Source organism: Convolutriloba macropyga, chromosome 4 (genome assembly GCF_964194025.1).
Source record: "Convolutriloba macropyga chromosome 4, txConMacr16.3, whole genome shotgun sequence".
In the NCBI taxonomy this organism is placed as follows: Eukaryota; Metazoa; Xenacoelomorpha; order Acoela; family Convolutidae; genus Convolutriloba; species Convolutriloba macropyga.
The window spans coordinates 26,791,343-26,815,928 of NC_134471.1; the positions used below are offsets into that span (position 1 = coordinate 26,791,343).

Below are 24,586 nucleotides of genomic sequence, written 5' to 3' on the forward strand. Positions count from 1 at the left end.
GATGAGCGGGGTCGGAACTTTATGTGCTATGGCACTTGACCAAGCCTCCTTGTTTTTTGTAAGTTAGGCGATTAAAATCTTTAATACAACTTTTCCCTATTTTATACGTCTTAGATGCAAGATCTTATTTTGCTTCTTACCAATTCTAGAAAATTTTTAGTCGGAAAATGAAGTTGCTTTACTTCTATATCAAAATTGTCAATTGTAACCAAAGATATTTTTTTATTTATTATAACAAAAGTGCAGAGTTATGCAGATTCACTAATGAGCTTTTACAAATGATTGCATTGTTACAAATGATAAGCCACCCATGTCGAGTATGATTTTTTTTTGAAAATTCTGTTTTCAAAAGCTGAGTTTTCTGAAGCTCAAAATCAGGTAAATGTGGGCTTTTTTCAAAATTTTTGAATTATTCTGAATTGTACTAATATAAATGAAATTCGAGTTTGAAAATGCTCGTAAAAACGCATGTCATACAACAAAAATACAGCTGCAAAATTTGATTTAATATTCTGCTGATATCTATATTTTATTTGAGAACCATATATTGAATTCATTCCTGTTTAACTGACGCAATGGTTCTTGATAAAAAAATTGAAAATGAGTTTTTCCGGCGTCCTATGATTCTTTTATAACTACTTACGCTTTATCCCTTAAAATTTGAAAAGCTTAAAATTTTTTAATCGAAAAAATCCAAATAGGGTCATTTTTAATTCTTGAAAAACCATGTCCTTAGGGGAAAAGCTCGTTTTACTATCAATTCCGCAAAATTGAAGCAATTGTTTGAAACAACCTTGTTTACTACTTTCTTCAATATGAAAACTGAAAAAATCACCACTCTCATTTTGATATAATTTAACAGATTTTAAATCACACGATAGTCAATTATTTTGGAAGATCTAGCTGAAAGTTTATCTCAACAAAATGTTACTCACTATCACGATGCCATCAAAAATTTTATTTGTTGAGAATTTAAGTTTTGTCTCTTTAGTAAGAACTGTTCAAATTTATTTCTTAATCATTTGGCCCAAATTCGGAAAGTTGAGCATTTTAACTCAAACAAAACGATAGTCAATTATTTTGCAAGATCTAGCTGAAGTTTATTTCAACAAAATGTTACTCACTATCACGATGCCATCAAAAAATTTTTTTGTTGAGAATTTAAGTTTTGTCTCTTTAGTAAGAACTTGCCCCAAATTCGGAAAGTTGAGCATTTTAACTCAAACAAAACAAGAGAAAGTTTTCATCAATATCAACGTGGCAAATCAGAGAAAAACTGAGAAAAGCTTTTTCTACTTTTTTAGTACTGAAATAATCAAGTTTTTTGTAATTATTTACCTCACGCAGATTTTGTTTTTTGATCTTTTACGCAATTTTGAGTCAACTGTTTAAAAATTATTTTCCGAGTCAATTGAGCATAAATTGAAGACGGTTGCATTGTTGACAAAGATATTCTTCGTTTCTCCTCAAAATTTTGTATTTTTTCTGTTCTTGTTAAAAATTCCCCCTGTGTGATCAGTTTGGCTAATCATAGTTGTACAGAACCCTTAAATATTTGGTGGACTTGCTTTTGGCTAGTCTTTTGCAGAAAAAATTCTACTTCAATAAGAAACGTTGTCTTTTCTAAAGCAAAATTTTATCACAGACTGCTATAGAATTTCCATTAAATCGGATACTATAGCAAACCCAAATGAGACCATTTCAAAAGCGTAAGCGTCAAAATTAATTTGAGTCTCAATTAAGGAGGTTGAAAAAGAAACCTTTCTCTTGAATGTCCACTAAAGAACCAATTCTATTATTTTACATATTAACCACTAAAATGATGGAGGATTGCAATGATGAGGTGTTATAATGGATAGCTTCAATTTGCGCAAAAAATTGTCCTGATTTGATTTCCTCAAAAGAAAGTATACTGGTGATCTCCTCACGTATTTCGCACGGAGAACAGCGGATTGCTTTAATTCGAATGTTTTTTGAAGTATAGGGAATAATCAACCGAATGTAGATTTTAAAATTTCCTTTATCGCCTTTTTATATTATGTTCTCGTCTCAAATATCCGATATTTGGTCAATTGTATCGATTTTCAATCTAATCATTTTTCAATTGAAATATGGGAGGTAGATTTATGAATTAGCGTAGGTTCCCTCAGATTTTTATGAAAATTAAGTTATTAGTGTGATCTGCGCACAAGAAACTGTAATCGAGAGGCCAGAGAAACTGCCAAAGAGAAAACGGATTAACTTTTTTTCTATAGACAAATGTTTTCTGTCGTTTTCTAGTAGATAACTTAACGCAATGGTCATTTGGATACCGCTTTTCGCCAGTGAAATCAGAGGAACTATTTATATGACCAAAATCAGTTTTCATTTTCAGTTGAAATTTCAACTAAGCAGGAGCCAAGAAATGTTTCCGTATGTTAACTGATAACTTATTGAACCTTATAAATGTCTGGAAATGGGGTATGTAATATTTTAGCAAGATTTTCTCCGAACCCTCAATCATTATTCAGTCATGGAAAAAAAAACAAAGTTTTCATGCTTTGTTTTGGTGTACAATTTATAAATCATTTATACATTTTTTGTGTCAACAAGCACCTTGTTACTTATTTTGAAGCTGAGATAACTAATTTAAAGCAAGTCAAATTACATTACATGTTCTATTTCAAACAGTCATACAAATGAAGATGTTTTGTTTCCGTTTTTTCTATTATTAGTCACTGTCCTTCCTCAAGCTAAAGAGTGACATTAAAACAGGATAGATGGCAATCTTTCTAACTTAGGCTGCCTTAATTGATATTAAGTCATGATAGAACTCCTCAAACACAATTTCACTTCCATTGGGAGTGCTCTGTAATTAAAATTTTGTCGGTTCTTGCTAACTTTGCTCGATGATTATCAGAACCAAGCATTTTTTTTTATTGGTGTTTTGATTGGGGCTAAACATTGGTGTTTCTCTTTTACTCTCAACCACGGGTAATTAAAAAGTGAAAATTTGACTGAAGAAAATAAGTTTAAAAAATGTTGGAGCATTAAATAAAATTTCAAGATTCTCAAATATTTACAAAAGAAAAAAATTGGGTGCTTAAAAATTGAGCGATCTTCGTTTGTTCATTTTCACGGTCCGTTAGGAAATGCAACAACAATTACACCCATATATAGCATACATATTAACTGATACGCTCATAAAAAGGAAGCAGAGTCAGTATGTATGGTATTGATTTAGTCAATAGATGACACAAATAAGTAGAAATATAACTTGTGCACAGAATAAGCTTTGACATAGCTAGACATAAAGCTCTATTTATTGGACGTAATTTTGACTAGAGAGTTGAAGCCGTGAGGAATAAGTTAGAGCAAGAGTGTAATAAGGGATAAAGAATATCGAGAGCGTTACACCAATTGGTGCAATGGTTAGCGCGCTAGGCTTGCGAATCCAGTTCTGGTCCATTTTAGGGACATGCTTAGACCTCCCTGATTCAGTTGTGTTTACACCCCCTAAAAATCAACTGTGAAGATTCTTACTTCATTTGAATTGTACTTGGGCAATTGAGCTTGTGCTTTTGCCAGCTCACATGCTGCCATTGCCTTTGCTTTGTTTTCACGATCGCATTTGGTCCCCTCGTCGCCTTTTTCTTTGCCTTCAATCGTATCTCCAATGTTGGCAATCGGTCGACAAAAGATATTGTTGCAGCGAAGTGAAGAATCGAACTCATCTTCAAAGTGGTCGTCAGTATGCTTATTTTGGTCCTCGTTATTGTAATAGTCTGTTGGTTTGCCATCTTAAAGAGTTTGACACCCGTAAATAAGTTTCATCAAAATTTTTTCTAAGCTCTAGGAAGCTTATTGTTGAGTCTTTTTTGCCTGATCTGTATGTTCGTAAAAAAACAAATTTGTGCCTAGGAAAGCCACCCATTATAGACTGAGTAATTTTAGCGAGAGTGTTGAATAACAATTATTGCTAGCTGAATTTTTTTTGGCTGCGTTTTTCGGAGTTTCAAATCCAATCTGCATGTTCAATTGTTTATATAGTACAATTCCACGGAGTGTGGCATTTGAATAATCAATTCCTACTGAAATAAATGCAAACATTTTTTACGTCTCTTTGTATTTTTTTTTTCTATGTCGAGTGGTCAGAGATCAAACAAAAATAATTTAGAGATTATTCAGAAATTTTGTTCTGACGTAGCAAATTTAAGTGATTACTGTAAATTTTAGTAGTCAGAATTGTTCTTTGGATCTGTTTTTTTTGTTTCCCCGATGTTCAAGGAATGTACTTTTTCATCATGAGTTGAACGAAAAAAATTGTTTTGAACGGAAACTAACTGTATCACAGTATACTGCAAATAAAATTTTTCGAAATTGTGAAGAATGCTATCGTGTTTTCTTTTCCCCTTCTAATTCCGGTTATTGTTTAAAATTGATTGGTATAAGGGAGTAAATGTTTTTTAATCTGAATTAGTGGTTTGCTAGGACGTAAGTTAAGTTCTACTTCGACTCTGGAATTCTTTGGATATCCCTGTTATTTTTACTCCGTCAAACAAAAGATTTCGCTTTAGCTCAGTTTACTGCTTGTTCAATATTCTGCCTGAAATATTTCTGACTTCTCAAGGCTCTTTTCATTCTGCGCTCATTCTGCTAAAAGGGTTTTTTTTAATATGCAACTGCTCAGCGAAACAGCATAAAATTAGCAGTCAATATCGAAAAACTAAATCAAAAAATGAAAGTGGACAAAATTTTTGAGCACAATTGTAAATTCCGGCTACTTGGCCTCTGTTCTTATAAGTATTAGTTGCCATCTCCAAAGCTTATCGGAATTGGTAGGTTCGGAGTCCAACTTCAATATAGTCTGCAATTTAAAAATGTTCTTGTATGATATTCAATTTTTTGTTTTTCTGTTCTTTCACTCCCAATCAGGGTTATGGGACTGAATGATGGTTTTTTCAGTAAATCTGCTGGTTATGTTTGCGTTTAATAAAAGTTCATCAATAGGCATATGCAAAAATTATTTTCAAAAGAATTTGCTGCTCTACTGAAGATATAAAAAAAGTACACTGCAGAACTTACTTTACAAATGTTTGCTAATTGACTGCTTTGCTGTGTTTATTGTTCGTTAAAGTCAATGTGTACAAAAATTTTAAGCTATTTAACCGATTGGATTAATATGTTTCAATTTTTCGGTGAAACCTAGGGTCAATTAATCAAATTGTTGGTTTACTTTTGAGAAAATTGCTTTGCTCTTGTTCTTTTGTACGGTCTTTTGTAGATAGCAATTTATTAGCAACGATTGCAGTTTTGCTAGATTTGTAGTCTTTTCTTATTTCAACGTTGAGTAAAAAGCAAGTTTATTCATAGGTAATTACAGACAATCTGTTCAAATTATACGACCGAAACAGTACATAAAATTCCAAATGCTTCCATTTTTGTTCTTCTTTTTGATATTATTGAAACTGGTTTTGCAATCAGCAGCTTGATTGGTATAAGGTATGTATGTAATATCTTTTGCATTTTAATGTATTTTTCAAGAATTTGAACGGAATGTTAACTCTGAAAATTTATTAACGATCTTTAGTGCCAAAACTGATCTTAGGGGCAGAAATACGCGTTAGTATTTTTTAGCTAACCATAATTTCTAATTCTGTTTAATTTCTTCTCTAGTTGTTATGCAAGACTTGATTACGTAAGTTTAAACTGTAATTTAAGTCTTCTTTTCTAAGCATTGGATTAAAATTGATTAAAGACGGTATATTTAGCTTGAGTAGCTATTAATTTGTGACATAATTTTCTTGTTTCTCACAATTTTGATTGTTTTGGGCTCTTAATTTTGATTGGATCATTGCCAGCTAGCTAAACTTCGATAAGCTTTGTATCAACATAAAGTCACATCATAAAATGAATTATTAACGTTGACCTATATTTTTGTATGAATGTTGCGTTACATTTAAATGAAATATAACATTTAAGGTACGATATAATTTACCCTCAAGTTAGGGAGTGAAAAGCTTTCTAAAATTATTTTTCCGTGTTTTTGAATTAATCGTGCGCACAAATTTATATTTTTGTGGTTCTCTTCTAAAGTAGTAAAGATACTATTTTTACTACTCATTTACTAGTTCATTAATTCTGGCTATGCTTAATGATTATTTGTAAAAACCAATTGATTTCTTATGAGGCAGAATTTCGCTCTTTTCGTAGCACGTTTTTCGACTCTTCGTTTTCTTATTCAATTTGGACAATTGATATGTCGTTCTTTATTCATAATTTTCAAAAATTATTTTTCTTCCTCGTAGCCTGATTTCTCTAAAAAAAAAGTTTTTTTTGGGGGGGGGGGGGGGGGAAGGAGGTAGGATAATAAGGTGTCAAACCGTGCTGTAAATGATAGTCGAGGTCATCTGTCTCGTTTTGCTCCGGTTGCCGTTGAGTTTCTGGCATCTCCGTGTTGTTTTCTTGTTCGCAGTCGGTTGTGTCGCAATCATCTACTGGCTGGTACTCTCTTCCACTGCTGGCGGTGGAGACACTTTTGAGAAGTCGATTTCCGCTTTTTGAGGTGTCCAGGGGCATTGCATGACCAGGGGCGGGGTTGTGGTCTCCGTAATCGTCCAAGTCTTCCTCCATATCAACTTGCGAGTATTTTGGCTGCATGTTGCGAGATGCTGCAGGTGAAGCAATTATGACAAAAGAAATAGACTATATTGAAGTCTTGTTAACAAGATGTGGCTCCTCTGATGTTAATTGAGAACATGCGTCGCAATGTTGATTTGGATAAATTGGATTGCGCTATATAATAAGATAGATAGGCGAACAGAATTTTTGTTTTTAATAAAATTTGATTATTTTAAACTGGTTTACTGTATTCGATTGAGAATTCGTAGATTTTCATTTGTTAATAGACGTCTGTGATAATTTCGGAAAGATAATTTTTCCGTTGGATAATAATTAACTCTTTTATAAGAAGCTGGAAGACATTAGCGGTTCCTGTTTAAATTTGGAACTGAGTTGAGGTAACTTTGTTGGTCAATTACATGCCGTGAAAGTTGTATTTTGATACATGACTGTCTCTAATACGCAGTGCATAGAGTATCTCAGACCTCCAGCAGCGAACAAGATATCCTGAAGTAAGGCGACCACGGGTCTGTAATTGCCACAGGTGAAATTACTTTTGTAGTCCTAGAGGCTCATCGAAACTGTTAAATCCGTCTTGTTAATGTCTCTGCGTTGTCATTCATTCCATCGCTCATATTCTCCGATACTTTCAACAGTCAAGGTACGAAAGCAAAATTGGGGAAATATTTCTCGATGGGCTTTTTCATTGCTCAATTGCTTGTTTATACTGCATCTTAAAACGCAACTGAAACTGATGAGTAAGGTCTGAAAGTTTTGAGAGTGGAATGAACTCTTTGATAAATTGTTTGTTTTTAACAAAGTTTTCTTCCATCGTATGCGTAGAAGCTTGAGTTTGTGTTTTCACTGTCTGTGTTGTTTTGTGCCATTGTGTCGCTTTGTTTACTTGCTTGTTTGCTCTGTTTGTTCAACTGACTCTTTCCCTCTTTGGCGCACACGTAGGAAAGCAAGTCTTTGAAACGAATTAAAATGGAAAATCGAGTATTTTAAGTCGTAAGTAGTGGGAAAAGGATGTTGAAGTGAGAGAGAAAGAGAAGTACTTTCCACAAGGGGTAGAAAAAAAGTTATCAATATTTGAACAACTAACAAATCAATATTTTACCTCCCCCTTCTTCCTTTTATTTTTCACGCGCGGTCGCTTTTTGCTGGTAAACACAGATTACATTCAAAAAATTACCAGGCTCAATTTTTTTTATTAGCAATTATAGTACGCTGCACTGTGAAGTATATTTTGTGATTGTAAAAATTGCAGATAAACTTCAACCGAATTTTATGAAGTGGACTGAAAAAAGCGTCTTTGAGTGATTTATCTCTCAAACGCAAATAAATGTAGGGATTAGAAAAAAATTTAATCAAATTCGTGTTTGTATTAAAGCTACAAACAGCAAGGATGAAGAGAAAATAGGAAAATACTCGAAGGGATTTGAGTACAGTAATACGATAAATATTATACAGAGCAAGAGTAAATAAACAAAATATAGTGTATCAACATATCAATTCTTTTGAATAAAGTTGCAAAATAATAATAGTATAGCTTGAATTAGGCCTCCAAATATCTTTTCTCTGATTTCCCCTTTCTGTCTAATATGTTTCTAAAAAGCGATTTATGTTTGTTCCTGGGAAGAAATGGGATAAAGCGGTAGTGTAAGTACACCACCATGCATATTTAGGCTGTGAAGAGGGAATACTCCGTTAATGGGAAACGCGTCGAGTGAAACGAAGCGAAACAGACTGATTGCCGATATATATATAGACTTATAACTCTGTCTTTTTTTATCGGGGAAGGTAAATGCGTCGCGAGAAACAAAAACAGCTAAAAATATAATTCTCAAAATGATACTGTAAAAATTGATGAATCGAAGCAGCGTGACTTAGACGAGTTCTGTAGCGCAAATGCCGTAAAAATAAAACAATTTGAAAAATTTTAGTCGCTGAAAACAAATTTGTTTTTGGAAAATTCGAAAAAGTTTTTGTTGCGAAAAGAAATGTAGTTTCTGGCAATTCGAAATTGGAAAAAAAAATCATAAAGAATTAATGGAAAAGGAAAAATCTGAAATAGCAAAATGGATCAAGGTAACATTACTTGAAGATTGAGACCCGTGTGTTGTGGTTATGTTTAAGGTAGCGTTGTTTATTAGAACAAGGCGTGATTAATGGCTTCATTTTAGGGGAGTCTTAATTGGTGCTTGTTGGGAGGGAGGCAGGAAATGAGAATCTCTCCCTGTTTGAAGAGTGGGAGTCAAAGTGAGATCATTAATTGTATTTGACAATTGATACATCCCTCCCCGTCCTTATACTTCTCTCCCTCCCTTATTCAATCTCGACCAAACTTATTCTCATTTTTCTCCCTCCCGATATCTCATCTTTAAAGGCTCCTCTTGACAGGAACGCGTGATTCAATTAATTATCGACTGACAATAGAATAGGGAATGACTGATTTAATGGATGTTTCAAGTCGAGCGAAAGATGTTGAGTTGTATTAAAATCATTTTTAACTTGTCATGATTTTGTAAATAGTGGAGGATTAAACCAATTTGGAGAAATAAACCGTAACAGTTTTTTTGCAAAAGTTTTTGCTAAAAAGATACTTCTTGACTAAAATATGAACGTTGAACCTTTGCACTGTGTTAATAGAATATTATTTATCAAAAAGGATAGAAACTTCGAGTATTTGAAAAACAGTTTTTTTTCCATTTGACAAAAATTATGGTGAGAGTTGAGTATTACGGGAAAAATAAGGCAAAGTAGTATAATGAAGACTTATTTTCCACCCGGTATTTTTAAGAAAATCAATTTAAATACAAAAGGCATCAAAAGGCATTGGACTGACAAATATAGGCGAAAGAGGATCGGCATAGTTATTTTTAGCAAAATGTTTTTAAAAACGAGAAACGCGCACGCTTCAAATCCCAGTTTTGGCTGTCTTTGTTTGTACGCGATCAAGGTTTGCATTTTCAGTTTTTTGCATTCAGGTCAAGTTGATAATTAAACACCTTAATATTGTTCGATTATTTGCTCAAATGGTTTCCTAAAATATTTCTAGACGACTAGAGCTTTAAAATGGTATCATTGTTTGTTTAAAACCAGAGGCTGTTCCCAAAGGTTTTTGAAAAATTTCTGATTCTTCATGATGCAAAACAGCATGTTTCCAGGTCTGGTTCTTAATGGAGTTTACATAATCTGATTGAAGTCGAATAGACTAATAGAGGATAATTATTTGATACGCGCTCATTGAAGCGCTGGCATTCATTTGCCTTTAATATCAAATCTAAAAGAGCTCACCATAGACCTAGCATCGATAATTGTCGAGATAATAGTATTGCGACAAATGAAAGACGCACTGCAGTACTGCGATCTCTGAGAAGTGTTTTAAAAAGGAACCCATAGTATATAATTTTTAATTTCAAAAGATGCGCCATCAAAGTTTCTAATGCAACGTACTACAATGCAGCAGTGTTAGCTAGACAGTCATTTATTTTTAGCTAAGACGATTTCTTTGGTAGCGAGGTTTTTTTAGTTTACTTTGTTTTCTTTACAAAAGGGAATAAAAATGAAAGTTTGAATTAAAATGAGTTCTTGCTGTTTAGGGTTAGTTTACTAAATTCTTAATGCAAGCATGTGGCTTCTTTTGAAAATGCAAGTTGTTTTCAGGCTTGACTTCAGTTTTTATTGGTTTTGCGTGCATGCGACTTATTCGGAGTTTTTGGACCAATTGGGTAAGCTGTTACCAATAGGGAGTCTTTCTTTTGCTAACATTCGTTTATGACCTCTTTAAGCTCCCTAAATTTCTGGTCTGTTATTCGTTGTTTCAGTTGGAACTTGAGCGTACCGTATTTTCTCGTCTCATTTGAATATTTCAATTTTTTAAAGAGATAAAATTTTCAGACTTTTTGTCTGCGATAGAACATTTGACTAACCTGGACTAATGATTACACAGAAATAAGTTATGAAAAATTATAATTTTTTACCTGATTTTTCTTTAACCGCTTTAATGTTTGGGGCAGCATCTTTTACAGCAGCAACATTTCTCAAAATTTATAGCAGCTGTTACCCAATTTTTGTCCAGTTTTTATTTGTTATTTTGATTTTGCTGAGATTAATGCGTGCGCACATTATTAAAGCAAGTTTTGCCAGTGCTAAATTTTTGCGTCAGCTTTTCGATGATTTTTTTCCACAAAATTGCCTAGGAATATACAAGTCTTGCTTTTGTTGAAAATAAATTGCTTTCCACTAATTCTGCATTCCAAAGATGAGTAGTTGGAATTGGAACTGGTTGTCGTCCTCAACATGTTTTATAAGGATTGTTCTGAGAAATTTGATAAATAAAAACGGCTACCATAAAACAAGAATCAACAGGGAACACTGTCGTTATAATGAGGAATTGAACCTCTATAGCGAAGTAATGCTTTGTAATCTGAACGAAAAGACACAAATTACAAGAGAGTCATTATGCTTTGAGTTGAAGATTTGTGAAAAGTATGAAGTATTAATTAGCTTAGGTTTGCCCAAGTACAAGTAAACTTCCAAGTGTTTTATTGTGACCTTTAATCTACATGACAAAAGGTAAAAGAATGATAGCTTCCGTCATCTGGCTGTCACAGAGGAAAAGAAAAGCTATAAATGGAGTGACGAAAGTCAATATAGACAAGATAGACACTGGCGATAAGGTTATAAACATTTTTATCTCCGTGGTAACAGGACATTATCAGGCTTCTTTCAGCAGTGGTTTGAATGCGAGCAGGGATTATCTTTTCTGAGTCTTTTTAGGCCTTTGATGTGAGGAACGCTTCTAATATTTGGGTCCCTGGGAGATCAGGTTGAAAAGGCGTGTGATAAATTTGTGAGCGACGGACGGGCACATGGCTTGTTTTAAGATGCTGAGGGCGATAATGATGATAAAGCATTAATAGATATACGGTGCTTCTGTTTGCGTCTTACGTGCTCGATTCGCTGAGCACCATGCTCTCCTTTGCGTTGGCTAGTGTGACCCGGGGCGGGAGGGGACAAATGCGACAGGGCTAATGGTTAGGGATCTGATGTGTATAGTCGTCAAATCAAGAGAGTTTAAAAAAAGTGGTATCATCGGACGCAGAGCGAAAAAATGCTTTAATTTTATGTTCACGTTTAGGTACATTTTATTAAATTTTAATCAAAATTTTTTTGTCAACAGAGAAGCCATGCAAGATCAAAATAAGATCTGCTTTTCAGGTTGCCCAAGACGAATTTAATAACTTCAGTTAATTAATGAAATATAACTCCAGTTAATTATCGATTAAATTTTGGTATTCGTTGATCCAAACCATATATTTTTGTTTTTTGATTAAATTCAATGCTTTTCTGTTCGAGTAGGAAAGAGCCAAGCAATCAAATGTTACAAATGGTGAATAGATTGTAGTTCAAATTTCAAATTACAAACAAAATACTCAACGCTTTCACCCGAAACATTTGCCCGATATTTTCAATACAGCAGTTATTGAAGTGTTAAATGTTCTATTTCTGCTGACTCTTTTTATAAACAAGAGTTTTTGAATGGTACAAAGTTAACGATAATGGCGTTACTCAAAAGAGCTCCATATTTGTTGTTTACAATTTGGGCTTAAAACGTAGCAATGTAAATAAATTAACTCTTGTGCCCGTAGTGAGGAAAAGTAGGGAGGGCTTTACTACTGACCCAGCAATAGAGTGATTTTGCCTATTAGTAATTTTTACATTTTCCCACAATTTCAGCTGCTCTGTTTTTGTTCAGACCCCACTTTTGGGGGACTTTATTCCTCCGCCTATTAGTGTATGATATTGCGCGCTGAATAAATAAAGGCTTTCACGTATTCGCCCGTTCGGTTATTGTGACTTTGGGCACATTGCTAACGGGACTTTGAAGAAAAGGAAACTAGAATTTCTAAAACACTAGTTGGGATTTGGGTCTCCTAACATTTAACCCCCCCCCCCCCCACCACCACCACCACCACCACCACCACCACCACCACCACCACCACCACCACCACCACCACCACCACCACCACCACCACCACCACCACCACCACCACCACCACCACCACCACCACCACCACCACCACCACCACCACCACCACCACCACCACCACCACCACCACCACCACCACCACCACCACCACCACCACCACCACCACCACCACCACCACCACCACCACCACCACCACCACCACCACCCACCACAACGTACTGTTGAAAAGGGATCGGGGATAATGAACTTATTAAAACAAGACTTTTTGGTTAATATGGTAACGAGTTCAGGGGGTACTAAAATGGTCACCCTGCGGGCTTGGTTAATTCATTTTGAAAAGTCATTTGTGAAAAAAGAGGGAGCTTTCAAGGGGGGTAAAATGAAAGAGTGTCTTTGTTCCTCTGAGCAGAATGGCGATTGCTCAATAGATGTGCTGCATTAATGCCGACACATTCATGATGCTCGCGTGCTTCTTGAGACAAAGAACTTAATGCCACAATTTTTGTTATCATAAGTTGTTAACGCCTAAGATAATATGATTTTCTAAATTAAGTATTTAAAATGCTGGAAGCGCTTTCATATTGTCAGTCGACATTTTTTTCTCAAATCACTCCACATTTCTGAAAATTTCAGACTATTTAAATAAAATATACTGAAAGCATGCATCGGAAATACGTCTCAAAGTACATGTTAAATTTTCGACTACACTTATTACGCTGTAGTACCCTAGCCGATAGGGAATGGTTATTTTGCAAGGCTTTGCAAGATTCTGGCAGAGTCTTGCAAGACGATACATTGTCTCCAAATAGATTTTTCTTCCAAAATCCTGCAAGATAACCATTCATCTTGCAAATAAACAAGTAATTGGAACATGCCCGAACAGGGACAGCATGAGATGGCTCCTTTTGCTTCTCAATATATGTTTTCTTTTTGGAAAAGATATTCAACCAATACAGCATCAAGCTTGAATTTTCTGTGCAAAATGAAATAATTATCATTCAAAAAATAGCATATGTTCATATGAATATTGAAATGAGAAAACTTGTAAGCAAATGATAGTAAAAAATAATAATATAAAACAACTTTTTGAAAAAAATATTGCTGTGTAATTTTGAATGTTTAGATTTAAAGGTACAATTGTGGAGATTGCAGAGAGTTAAAGAAACAATTCAAAATTTTTGAAAAGTTCTCTTATTGTGTTTGTAATGCTCAACGAAACAGTAACAATTTATGCTTTGATTTTACCAAACTTGTTTTTGAATATAAAGTATTTATCTTGTAATTGTCTCAAATTGCTCTCTACTGTATCTCGGACAATTTCTGCGAAAGTTGAAATATAATCCGCATTTAGAAACCAATGACATCAGGGCTTGACCTCAATGAACTTGCAAGAATCGTGCAAGATAGCTATTGTCCTGCAAGATATTGCTAGTTTATCGTTTTCTACCGAGAACTTGCAAGATAAACTTCTGATCTCGTCTAGGATATTCAAATTTTGATAGCTCGTTCTGTTCAAGACGATTAAATCTTCTCTAGAATTTGTTCTGCACCTTTTTGTTAAACGTAAAATAATTCCTACAAATTTGATTCAAACAGTTAACCTGTTTTTCGAGACAAACGCTTAGCCAATAACGCCTATCCTTAATTTAATCTCATAATCCAGATTCTGTTTACGGTTTCTGGCTCATATTTTTTTCAAACTGTAATTTCTTTTTTTTTAATCATAATAGTCAGCCAAAAATAGCATACGTTCATATGAAAATTAAAATGAGAAAACTTTTAAGTGAATCATATTAAAAATTAATACTTACTAAATTAACTTTTTAGAAAAATTTTTCTGTTTAATTTTAAAAATTAAAGTTTTAGATGCAATTGTCTAGATCCATGAAAGTTGAGTTAACAATTCAAAATTCTCGAAAAGTTCTTTAATTGTGTAGTGCTCAACGGAACAGTAGCAACTTAAGCTTTGCTGAACGAACTTAATGTTTTTAAATAAAACACATTTATCTTGTAATTTTGTTTCAAATTTCCCCTCAGAGAACACTCTACTATATCCTGGACAATTTCTGCGAAAGGTCAAATATGCGCATTTGAAAACCATTGGCATCAGGGCTCGGCCTAAATGAACTTGCAAGAATCTTGCAAGACAGCTATCGTCCTGTAAGATATTGCTAGTGAATCATTTTCTACCAGAAACTTCCAAGATAAATTTCCGATCTCGTCTAGAATATTCAAATATTGACCGCTCGTTCTGTTCAAGACAATTTAATGTTGACTAGAATTTGTTCTGCACATTTTTATTAGACGTAAAATAATTCCTACAAATTTTATTTAAACAGAGATCCTGTGTTTCGAGACAAACGCTTAGCCAATAACGTCTATCCTTAATTTAATCTCATAATCCAGATTCTGTTTACGGTTTCTGGCTCATATTTTTTTCAAACTGTAATTTTTTAAAATCATAATAGTCAGCCAAAAATAGCATACGTTCATATGAAAATTAAAATAAGAAAACTTTTAAGTGAATCATATTAAAAATTAATACTAACTAAATTAACTTTTTAGAAAAATATTTGTTTAATTTTAAAAATTAAAGTTTTAGGTGCAATTGTCTAGATCCATGAAAGTTGAGTTAACAATTCAAAATTCTTGAAAAGTTCTCTAATTGTGTAGTGCTCAACGGAACAGTAGCAACTTAAGCTTTGCTGAACGAACTTAATGTTTTTAAATGAAACACATTTATCTTGTAATTTTGTTTTAAATTTCCCCTTAGAGAACACTCTACTATATCCTGGACAATTTCCGCGAAAGGTCAAATATGCGCATTTGAAAACCATTGGCATCAGGGCTCGGCCTAAATGAACTTGCAAGAATCTTGCAAGACAGCTATCGTCCTGTAAGATATTGCTAGTGAATCATTTTCTACTAGAAACTTGCGATATAAACTTCTGGTCTTGTCTAGGATATTCTATTATTGACCGCTCGTTCTGTTCAAAACAATTTATTGTTCTCTAGAATTGTTTTTCCTTCTTTTTGTTGGACCTGTTTAGAACCTGTTTCGAACCAAACTCCTGGCCAATATCGACAATCCTTATTGCAATCCCATAATCCATATTTTGTTAACGGGTTCTGGTTCATACTTTTTTAAATATAAACTCTTTTTTATTACTGCGTTTTGACAAAACCTGCGTAATTCTGCAAGCATATATTTACAGAGTCGCTGCCAGATATTGTTAAATTATATCTTCTAATATCTCCATTTTTGTCTCCTATCTATTTTTAAACTGCTTGCAAGTAAGGTTTAACAGCTACTTTTAGTCAATTGTAATACCCGATTCCTTGCCTCTAATTTATTCACAAAAAGTGCATATTACAGTCAATGCCTCTCTTCTCTCCTCTTTCTTTTTCTTTTTTTTTCATTTTTCTCGTGCTCTATCTATCTATCTATCTATCTATCTATCTATCTATCTATCTATCTATCTATCTATCTATCTATCTATCTGTCTATCTATCTATCTGTCTATCTATCTATCTATCTATCTATCTATCTATCTATCTATCTATCTATCTATCTATCTATCTATCTATCTATCTATCTATCTATCTATCTATCTATCTATCTATCTATCTATCTATCTATCTATCTATCTATCTATCTATCTATCTATCTATCTATCTATCTATCTATCTATCTATCTATCTATCTATCTATCTATCTATCTATCTATCTATCTATCTATCTATCTATCTATCTATCTATCTATCTATCTATCTATCTATCTATCTATCTATCTATCTATCTATCTATCTATCTATCTATCTATCTATCTATCTATCTATCTATCTATCTATCTATCTATCTATCTATCTATCTATCTATCTATCTATCTATCTATCTATCTATCTATCTATCTATCTATCTATCTATCTATCTATCTATCTATCTATCTATCTATCTATCTATCTATCTATCTATCTATCTATCTATCTATCTATCTATCTATCTATCTATCTATCTATCTATCTATCTATCTATCTATCTATCTATCTATCTATCTATCTATCTATCTATCTATCTATCTATCTATCTATCTATCTATCTATCTATCTATCTATCTATCTATCTATCTATCTATCTATCTATCTATCTATCTATCTATCTAATCTATCTATCTATCTATCTATCTATCTATCTATCTATCTATCTATCTATCTATCTATCTATCTATCTATCTATCTATCTATCTATCTATCTATCTATCTATCTATCTATCTAATCTATCTAATCTATCTAATCTATCTATCTATCTATCTATCTATCTATCTATCTATCTATCTATCTATCTATCTATCTATCTATCTATCTATCTATCTATCTATCTATCTATCTATCTATCTATCTATCTATCTGTCTATATATCCATTCATCTTTGCTTTCATTTGTTGGATAAGCTTATGATTTTTCTCAACCGCAACATTATCTTGTAAATTGGAGAAAGGTTTGATTTTGTTTTAAAACGTTTGGTTAAAAGAACCTTGCTTCACATCTCCCGAAACAGGTTCATCATGTGCCAAATTTTGTACGGTAAACCTCTGGTGAGAACCTAGGTTGTATTACTTTTTATATGAGCTGAAAAAATGAGATTGTGATAGATAAAATTGATATCTGGTTTTTCTTAATCAATTGCAATGCAGCATAACGGGAAGATGTGTTGTATACAACTGTAAAAAGTTTTCTATATCAAATTTTTGTAGCATCTGTTTCAGAAGGTGACAAAGTTAATTTGAAAATTGGATACGGGATATTAGTATACGGCTTTTCTACGCTAATGATTCTTCTTTTTAATTTTCCGTGAGACATCAAATTGGAAGTCCAAAAAAAATGAAGAACCGACCTAACGAAGATTATTTAATATGGAATATTTTCGGAGTAGAAGCAATTTTATTGAACGTTTAATTTTTGGATTTTTTTCCTGTTCAAGTCAAGAATCCACCTGCAATACAAAATTGTGAGCTATATGTTTTTTATTTGTGGATTTTTTTTGTTTTTTTTTCGCTTTATACACTTGTTTCTTACACATTTTCATGCTCTTCACAAAGTACACGTTGAACCCTATGTAAATTTTAAATTTCATGAGAGCAGATTTAATATAATTTAACTTTGTTGTTAATTTTACGTGTTTTTGTTCCCAGAGCAAAACTCAAAAGAGGCCACGGTGTTGTGTAGCATGTTTTGAGAATTTCAAAAACATAAACTCAGCCTCCATAGCTGTTTGTTTTAATTTTTATAATGGTAACGGACAAGATACCACTAAAAAGAGAATAGTTGGGCGTTGCTACGAATTGTGACGTGAATAAGTGGTTTTTTGACATCTACAATATCGTAAAAGGTGTGTTCAGTTAATGAAAAATGGACTGTCAATGTAATATTGTTCGAAGATAAAGTAATATTGTCGCATTCAGCGCGAGTTTCAATATACGCGATTTTATTCGTTCAAGCGTCTAGACCTCAAATGTTGATCGGCAAAGACATGGCATTAAAATTGTATTTGAGGCAACCAGCTGTTTCATAAGCGATAATTTAATAAAAAATTTTAAATTTTCTATGTTGATGGTTGAAGCAATTTGAAGAAACATAACAGCTCCATTCAATGCAATTTTCATGGTATGTTTTGACTAATCAATATAAGTGTATGGAATATTTTGTAAAATAGTTAGAGGATAATACAAAAGAAGGTAGAATGTAAAAAAAGAAATATTGATTGAATAAAAGGTTGATGACAATGCATAATGCTGTGGTTTAATCAGTTTATCTCTCCATCCGATCTTTATATTACCAGGAATATGCATTTTCTATTTTAGTATAACTAGTGGATATAATTTAATGCAGTTATACATCCGTCTTTTGTAAATAAATAAATCAATTGTGACTGCATAAAAAACTACTCCAGAAGATCTTTTGCATTTTGTCTTTAGAATTCTAATCTGTCTCATCTTAAAATATTAATCTGCTTAAATCTTTTGGAATTCTGCACAAAAGATTGTTAAAGGGAAAATTATCGTACTGGTAGAAATTTTTGAAACTTCATAATGGTACGCAGTTTAATGACCATGGCAGCTATTTAACAATGTATTCACAAATTATGAATATAGAAAAGGAACATTAATTTTTCCTCTCTGCTACCAACTATTTGAACAACAAATCTTCAGCTTAATTCAAAAGCATCCGGTATGAATTACAATTATAACAATACCCTTCATGAAGCAGAGTTTATCGAAAAAGGGCGAATTGGGTCCGAAAGAGCTGCTGAAACTGTTCTATATTGCCAATTCAAATAAATAATAGGTCAACCAAACTCTCACTTGCAATCGGATCAAAAACTACCAAAAAACATCCACTGTAAAGATCTAGTGCGAAAATAGAATGAAATTTCGGATTAATTATAGGATTAATTTGTGTGGAAAATTGGAAGTGAGCAGATAAAAAAAATTAGGCACAGTTCAATGGTTTACTTTCACTGGACATAAGATTAAGTGCTACCGAAACGTCTCGGTGTACAAAATAATGGCCATATTTTTAACTTTTTAATGTCTGAATTTTTCTGAAATCTATAAAATTTTTCAATTTTATGACGTCATTCATAAAATTGAAAATTTCATTTGGTACAATTATGGAAACGCTTTGTCGTTAATGATTGAAGAATGACGATTTCGAAGAATGACGATTTCCTCTAACTTGTTTCCCTATAAGCAGTTCACCGCAAACTCCTCATTCTATTGAACATATGATCCTTCAGTCCTAGAAAGAATTAATGTTCTCCAGCTAAATTAGCTGAAATAGTAGTTTTTCTAAATTGTATTCGCATTTTTCAAAATCACAATTTATATTTCTGCAAAATGTTAATCACAAAGCAAATTTTAATCACTTTTTAGAACGCTGTGATAAAAAAAGTGTTGTTTGTGTTGTTTCATTTGGTACAATTATTTTATATTACCAGGAATATGCATTTTCTATTTTAGTATAACTAGTGGATATAATTTAATGCAGTTATACATCCGTCTTTTGTAAATAAATAAATCAATTGTGACTGCATAAAAAACTACTCCAGAAGATCTTTTGCATTTTGTCTTTAGAATTCTAATCTGTCTCATCTTAAAATATTAATCTGCTTAAATCTTTTGGAATTCTGCACAAAAGATTGTTAAAGGGAAAATTATCGTACTGGTAGAAATTTTTGAAACTTCATAATGGTACGCAGTTTAATGACCATGGCAGCTATTTAACAATGTATTCACAAATTATGAATATAGAAAAGGAACATTAATTTTTCCTCTCTGCTACCAACTATTTGAACAACAAATCTTCAGCTTAATTCAAAAGCATCCGGTATGAATTACAATTATAACAATACCCTTCATGAAGCAGAGTTTATCGAAAAAGGGCGAATTGGGTCCGAAAGAGCTGCTGAAACTGTTCTATATTGCCAATTCAAATAAATAATAGGTCAACCAAACTCTCACTTGCAATCGGATCAAAAACTACCAAAAAACATCCACTGTAAAGATCTAGTGCGAAAATAGAATGAAATTTCGGATTAATTATAGGATTAATTTGTGTGGAAAATTGGAATTGAGCAGATAAAAAAAATTAGGCACAGTTCAATGGTTTACTTTCACTGGACATAAGATTAAGTGCTACCGAAACGTCTCGGTGTACAAAATAATGGCCATATTTTTAACTTTTTAATGTCTGAATTTTTCTGAAATCTATAAAATTTTTCAATTTTATGACGTCATTCATAAAATTGAAAATTTCATTTGGTACAATTATGGAAACGCTTTGTCGTTAATGATTGAAGAATGACGATTTCGAAGAATGACGATTTCCTCTAACTTGTTTCCCTATAAGCAGTTCACCGCAAACTCCTCATTCTATTGAACATATGATCCTTCAGTCCTAGAAAGAATTAATGTTCTCCAGCTAAATTAGCTGAAATAGTAGTTTTTCTAAATTGTATTCGCATTTTTCAAAATCACAATTTATATTTCTGCAAAATGTTAATCACAAAGCAAATTTTAATCACTTTTTAGAACGCTGTGATAAAAAAAGTGTTGTTTGTGTTGTTTCATTTGGTACAATTATGGAAACGCTTTGTCGTTAATGATTTGAGAAGTATTTAGAGGTTTTGAAAGATTTAGAAAAGCTAAGCTTTTCTTTTCTGCAGATCGTTATTTTTGGACTATAATATTTGCTGAGTTGCGAACCAAGTTGCCAATTATTATAAACTGTTAAAACAACCCAAGTGAATATTTTGCTGTGCAGCTCATAGAGCTTTACTAGTGTCTGAGTACACGTTTCACAGAAACTGCCTGGAATCATAAATTCATGGTGCAAACGAACTATTTTGGTAGGTTTTGACCTCCTACCACTTATATGCCTCTTTATCCAGTGAGGCTAGCCTCCCTCATCCCAAGCTGGGGAAACCAAAGCCAGTCCCACACTTTCCCTTTGAGAGCAATTCGTCTGTTTTCTTCGGTTTTTCCATTTTCATCTTAAATGTACGGCAAGTGACCTCCTATTTTTTGCCCTAAAAACGTATTTTCAGAATAGTTTCCCGTTGAGACAAAAATTTTTCCAGATTTCTTAGTTTTAACCTATCTGCAAAAAAATACTTTGAAGTAACGGTGCAAATATTTACAAGATTTGTTGTTTCTTGTTAATTGCTCTCAAACAAAGTTTGTAGCAATTATATTAGCGCTGTGGTTTTTTAATGCGATTTTTCACTTCTCGTCCGACACTTTTAACTTTTTGTGCCCAAAAACGGGATAAACAGGTAAAACCCGTAGGGCATCAAGTGACTGATCACCTCTCTTAGAGTCTTTCTTTTTTCTAAAGTGCTTCCGCAAAACTGTTTTGAGGAGACAGGTTCATGTTGTGAAGGACCCCATGCTTGACCCCCCCCCCCCCCACCCCACACACTCCGATCCCCCCCCCCATGCTAGCATCCCTAGACCCAAGCTGGCTGCTACCGAAGCCAACGGGTCGCCGGTCGTTCGAGAGCAATTCGCCTGATATTAGTCCGTTATGTTACTCTTCCACATTGCTTGATCTTACAAAATTTGGCCGCTTAGTTTTACAAAAGGAAAAAGAATGGTTGCGAGTGCAAAAAATGCTCTTGTGTTGGTCCACGAACTTCATGCAATTTTGTTTCGCGGAACTTAACGTCATTTGTATTATCTTGGTTATATGCTGATACATCTGGTGTTATCAGACAAGCTTAAGCATTTATTTTGGCTCGGATATATTTACTTAAAACCGGTAGACAAATGAAACCTTGCTACGGGTTAGTTGTTTGGGTAACTGTTTCTTTAAATGATGTAATCAATCAAATACATGTCATTTATGCCGGTTATATCTCAAAGCAATGTCAAATGATTTAAGCGGCCTAGTAGGTTTGCTTTGTGTGCTTTGTACGATTTTGAAACATTTCAAATAGGTCGCTTGAATGATCTGGGTTCCTGTATTAAATGGACCGAGTTATCGCATTATACAAATAAAAGGATGATAACATGTTTTGGTGGCCATGTGTAGATAGTACCCCCAAGTCAAGGTCATTGCTGAAATTTTTGTTTCATGCAGTTTTCATGCTGTTTTGTTTCTCTTTTTCACACAATACTAAAATGTTTATAGATAGATGTTCTTCTTGACAGGTCCACTTATCAATAAATTGCTGATACGTCTAAAGGTAAACCCTAGTCATGCTTTTTTGTTCAAACCACGTCTGTGGAAAGCGAAGTGAACCGATAAGCTGAGTGAAAATTTTAATATTGACAAAAACTGAAAAACAAATTAGATACGAACACTACACAAAGTTCTATATTTTTATCACTGTTATTAGAAAATATCTGTTACATTGCTCGGTCTAAGTTTTTAAAAATTAATACAAGCTTATAACAATTTAGTTTTACTTTTGACAATACTGAAGAAGTATTCTGAAAAACTCAGGAAGAAATTTTAATCTCTGTAAATAACATCAAGTTGAAAAGAAAATTTCTGTTGCGTTTTCAAAGTAAATCCTCTGCAAAATGACTTCAGTGTGTTCACTTAAAAATATACTGACACTCAGTGTTTGTGTACATTGTGACACCGATTGTATAGCTGAATTCTATTGCACGGTTGAAAACTCGTTCATGTTGCTTACAAAAGTTGTGCTAGCTTCGTATCTCGATCATTGGTGTTAAGTAGATGTTAGTCGTTACTGACACTAATATTCGAGTCAAACGGGATCAATCTACAAGATTAATTCATCTTTTTTCTTTCATCAATTTCTCGCAATTTTTCTCACAATAATGATTTTATTATAGGAATATTGGATTTTTTTTTAAAAATGTGTAGATAGTGGTATCAAAATAAAAAACGCAACAAAATTAATATCCCCCATCCTGAAAGTGATTAATTGTCTTGAAGACAATGTAAACAGTGAATCGATAGAAAATCAATAGAATTATTGATTCTAAGTTTCAGAGACCTGTTCAGAGTACTTGGAGAGAAAATCCAGATTGAAGTTTGCCTTTTTTTCGTATCCGGTCGTAGTTGAATTTGACGTAAAATCTGTTCAACTGGATCAGAAAGCTTCTAAGTTCACAATGCAAATAATTGTTTGAAATAATGACAGTTGAAAACTCGTTAAATGAGATTCAACTTTCTGCTGATTAAGGAGAACTGGTAAATCTATATCTACAGTTTCTCTGCAACTACTCCTAACAATCTCTGCAACTACTTCCTCTGATACTTTCTTTTTTTTTACTGCAGTAATGGACAATTAATGGAATTCATTAACCCGAGAATAGAATACCTCGTTATTTACTTTTGTATTTTCTGTTAAGCTCTGTTCTTTTTCTGTTCTGAGGCTGTAAGACTAAAGTAGGGGATCAAGGATGTAAAAATTATCTCCAAAAGATGACTAAAAGTTCGTGTAATTTTCCAACCAAAAGTAAATTTTACTTTGTTAAATCATGGGTAAATTACTTTTCAGTTTACTTTAGTTTTCCGACAAGAGAGAAAAACAAGATTTATGATGAGTAAATTGAATGTACGAATGTACTTACTTGATCGTTGCCTATAGCTTGCTTAAGCTTCTTCGTCAGAACTACAGTCGAGAATCTGTTCAACGCCATGGTGCGTGAAAAAGTTTGACAGTTATTGTTTTCAAATCAATGAACAATATCTTAAAGGTAAACAAGCAAAGTCAATTTTCGGCCTTGGCTGTTTATGAGGTGCTTTATATAGTAACGCTTTTAAGAATAATTGTTCGTTTTTGCAAAAGTTGCAGCCTTATTCGAAAAATGTGGATAGTTTTTTCTTCAGGAAAGTGCTAACCGAGTCAGATAAAGCTTAAGCTATGTTAGGGTTATAACTCGAAAGGAAATAAAATAAATGATCATAAAGTTTTGATAGCCTGAATAGCCCAATTTATTACGGGGTAGTGTTGGGAACTATTCGCGAGAATTGAAAATGAGCTTCGAGGCATTTAACACTTGACTTTATGATCCTAACAGTAGTCTGGGAGTATTCAAGTTCAGACCCTTGACATTCGCATTCTGTTACAGGAAACGCAAGATTTGGGTTACGCTTTTGTTGTCTTTATTTGCAATGTTTTCTCTAACCCTTTTTTATAATATGCTGAGTGGCAAAGAAATAAAATGAGTTAATTTTTTTGCTGTACAAATATTTACAAACAACAAGGACCAATAACGAGATCGTGAAGATCTTCTCTTACAGTTTGTCCAAATAAAATTTCAAACTGATTTTGCCCAAATGCGCAAATATCAAGGGCAAACAGGTTATTGAGGAATTCGAAATTTATCCTGATGAATTAGAATTTGAAGTTATAAGTGATGTAACGTTCTATTTCTGTCTTTTCAAAGGGTTGAATTATGAGATTATACGAGTAAACATAAATTATGTATTTAGTGTTATTAGGTTTA

At 33.2% G+C, this 24,586-nt stretch overlaps 2 protein-coding genes across 9 annotated transcripts in view; one reads left to right on the forward strand and one right to left on the reverse strand.

The window, feature by feature from the left end:
- The window catches only part of LOC142337561 (A-type potassium channel modulatory protein DPP6-like), a 148,549-nt gene that overhangs the window by 38,878 nt on the left and 85,085 nt on the right, over positions 1 to 24,586 (reverse strand). Inside the window, exons 1-2 of one of the 8 annotated variants that reach the window (XM_075386879.1) lie at positions 6,363 to 7,029; positions 3,523 to 3,764 (exon numbers count right to left, since the gene is read on the reverse strand). The exons of 5 other annotated variants lie outside the window; for them this stretch is intronic. In XM_075386879.1, the coding sequence (XP_075242994.1) occupies positions 3,523 to 3,764; positions 6,363 to 6,639 (519 nt within the window). In that variant the 5' untranslated portion in view covers positions 6,640 to 7,029. Of the gene's footprint in view, positions 1 to 3,522; positions 3,780 to 6,362; positions 7,030 to 23,707; positions 23,873 to 24,586 lie in introns of those variants that run through there. 2 more of the 8 variants (XM_075386877.1, XM_075386883.1) reach the window with 2 other exon arrangements.
- The window catches only part of LOC142337562 (centrosomal protein of 19 kDa-like), a 38,826-nt gene that overhangs the window by 7,252 nt on the left and 6,988 nt on the right, over positions 1 to 24,586 (forward strand). The gene's annotated exons all lie outside the window — the stretch shown is intronic.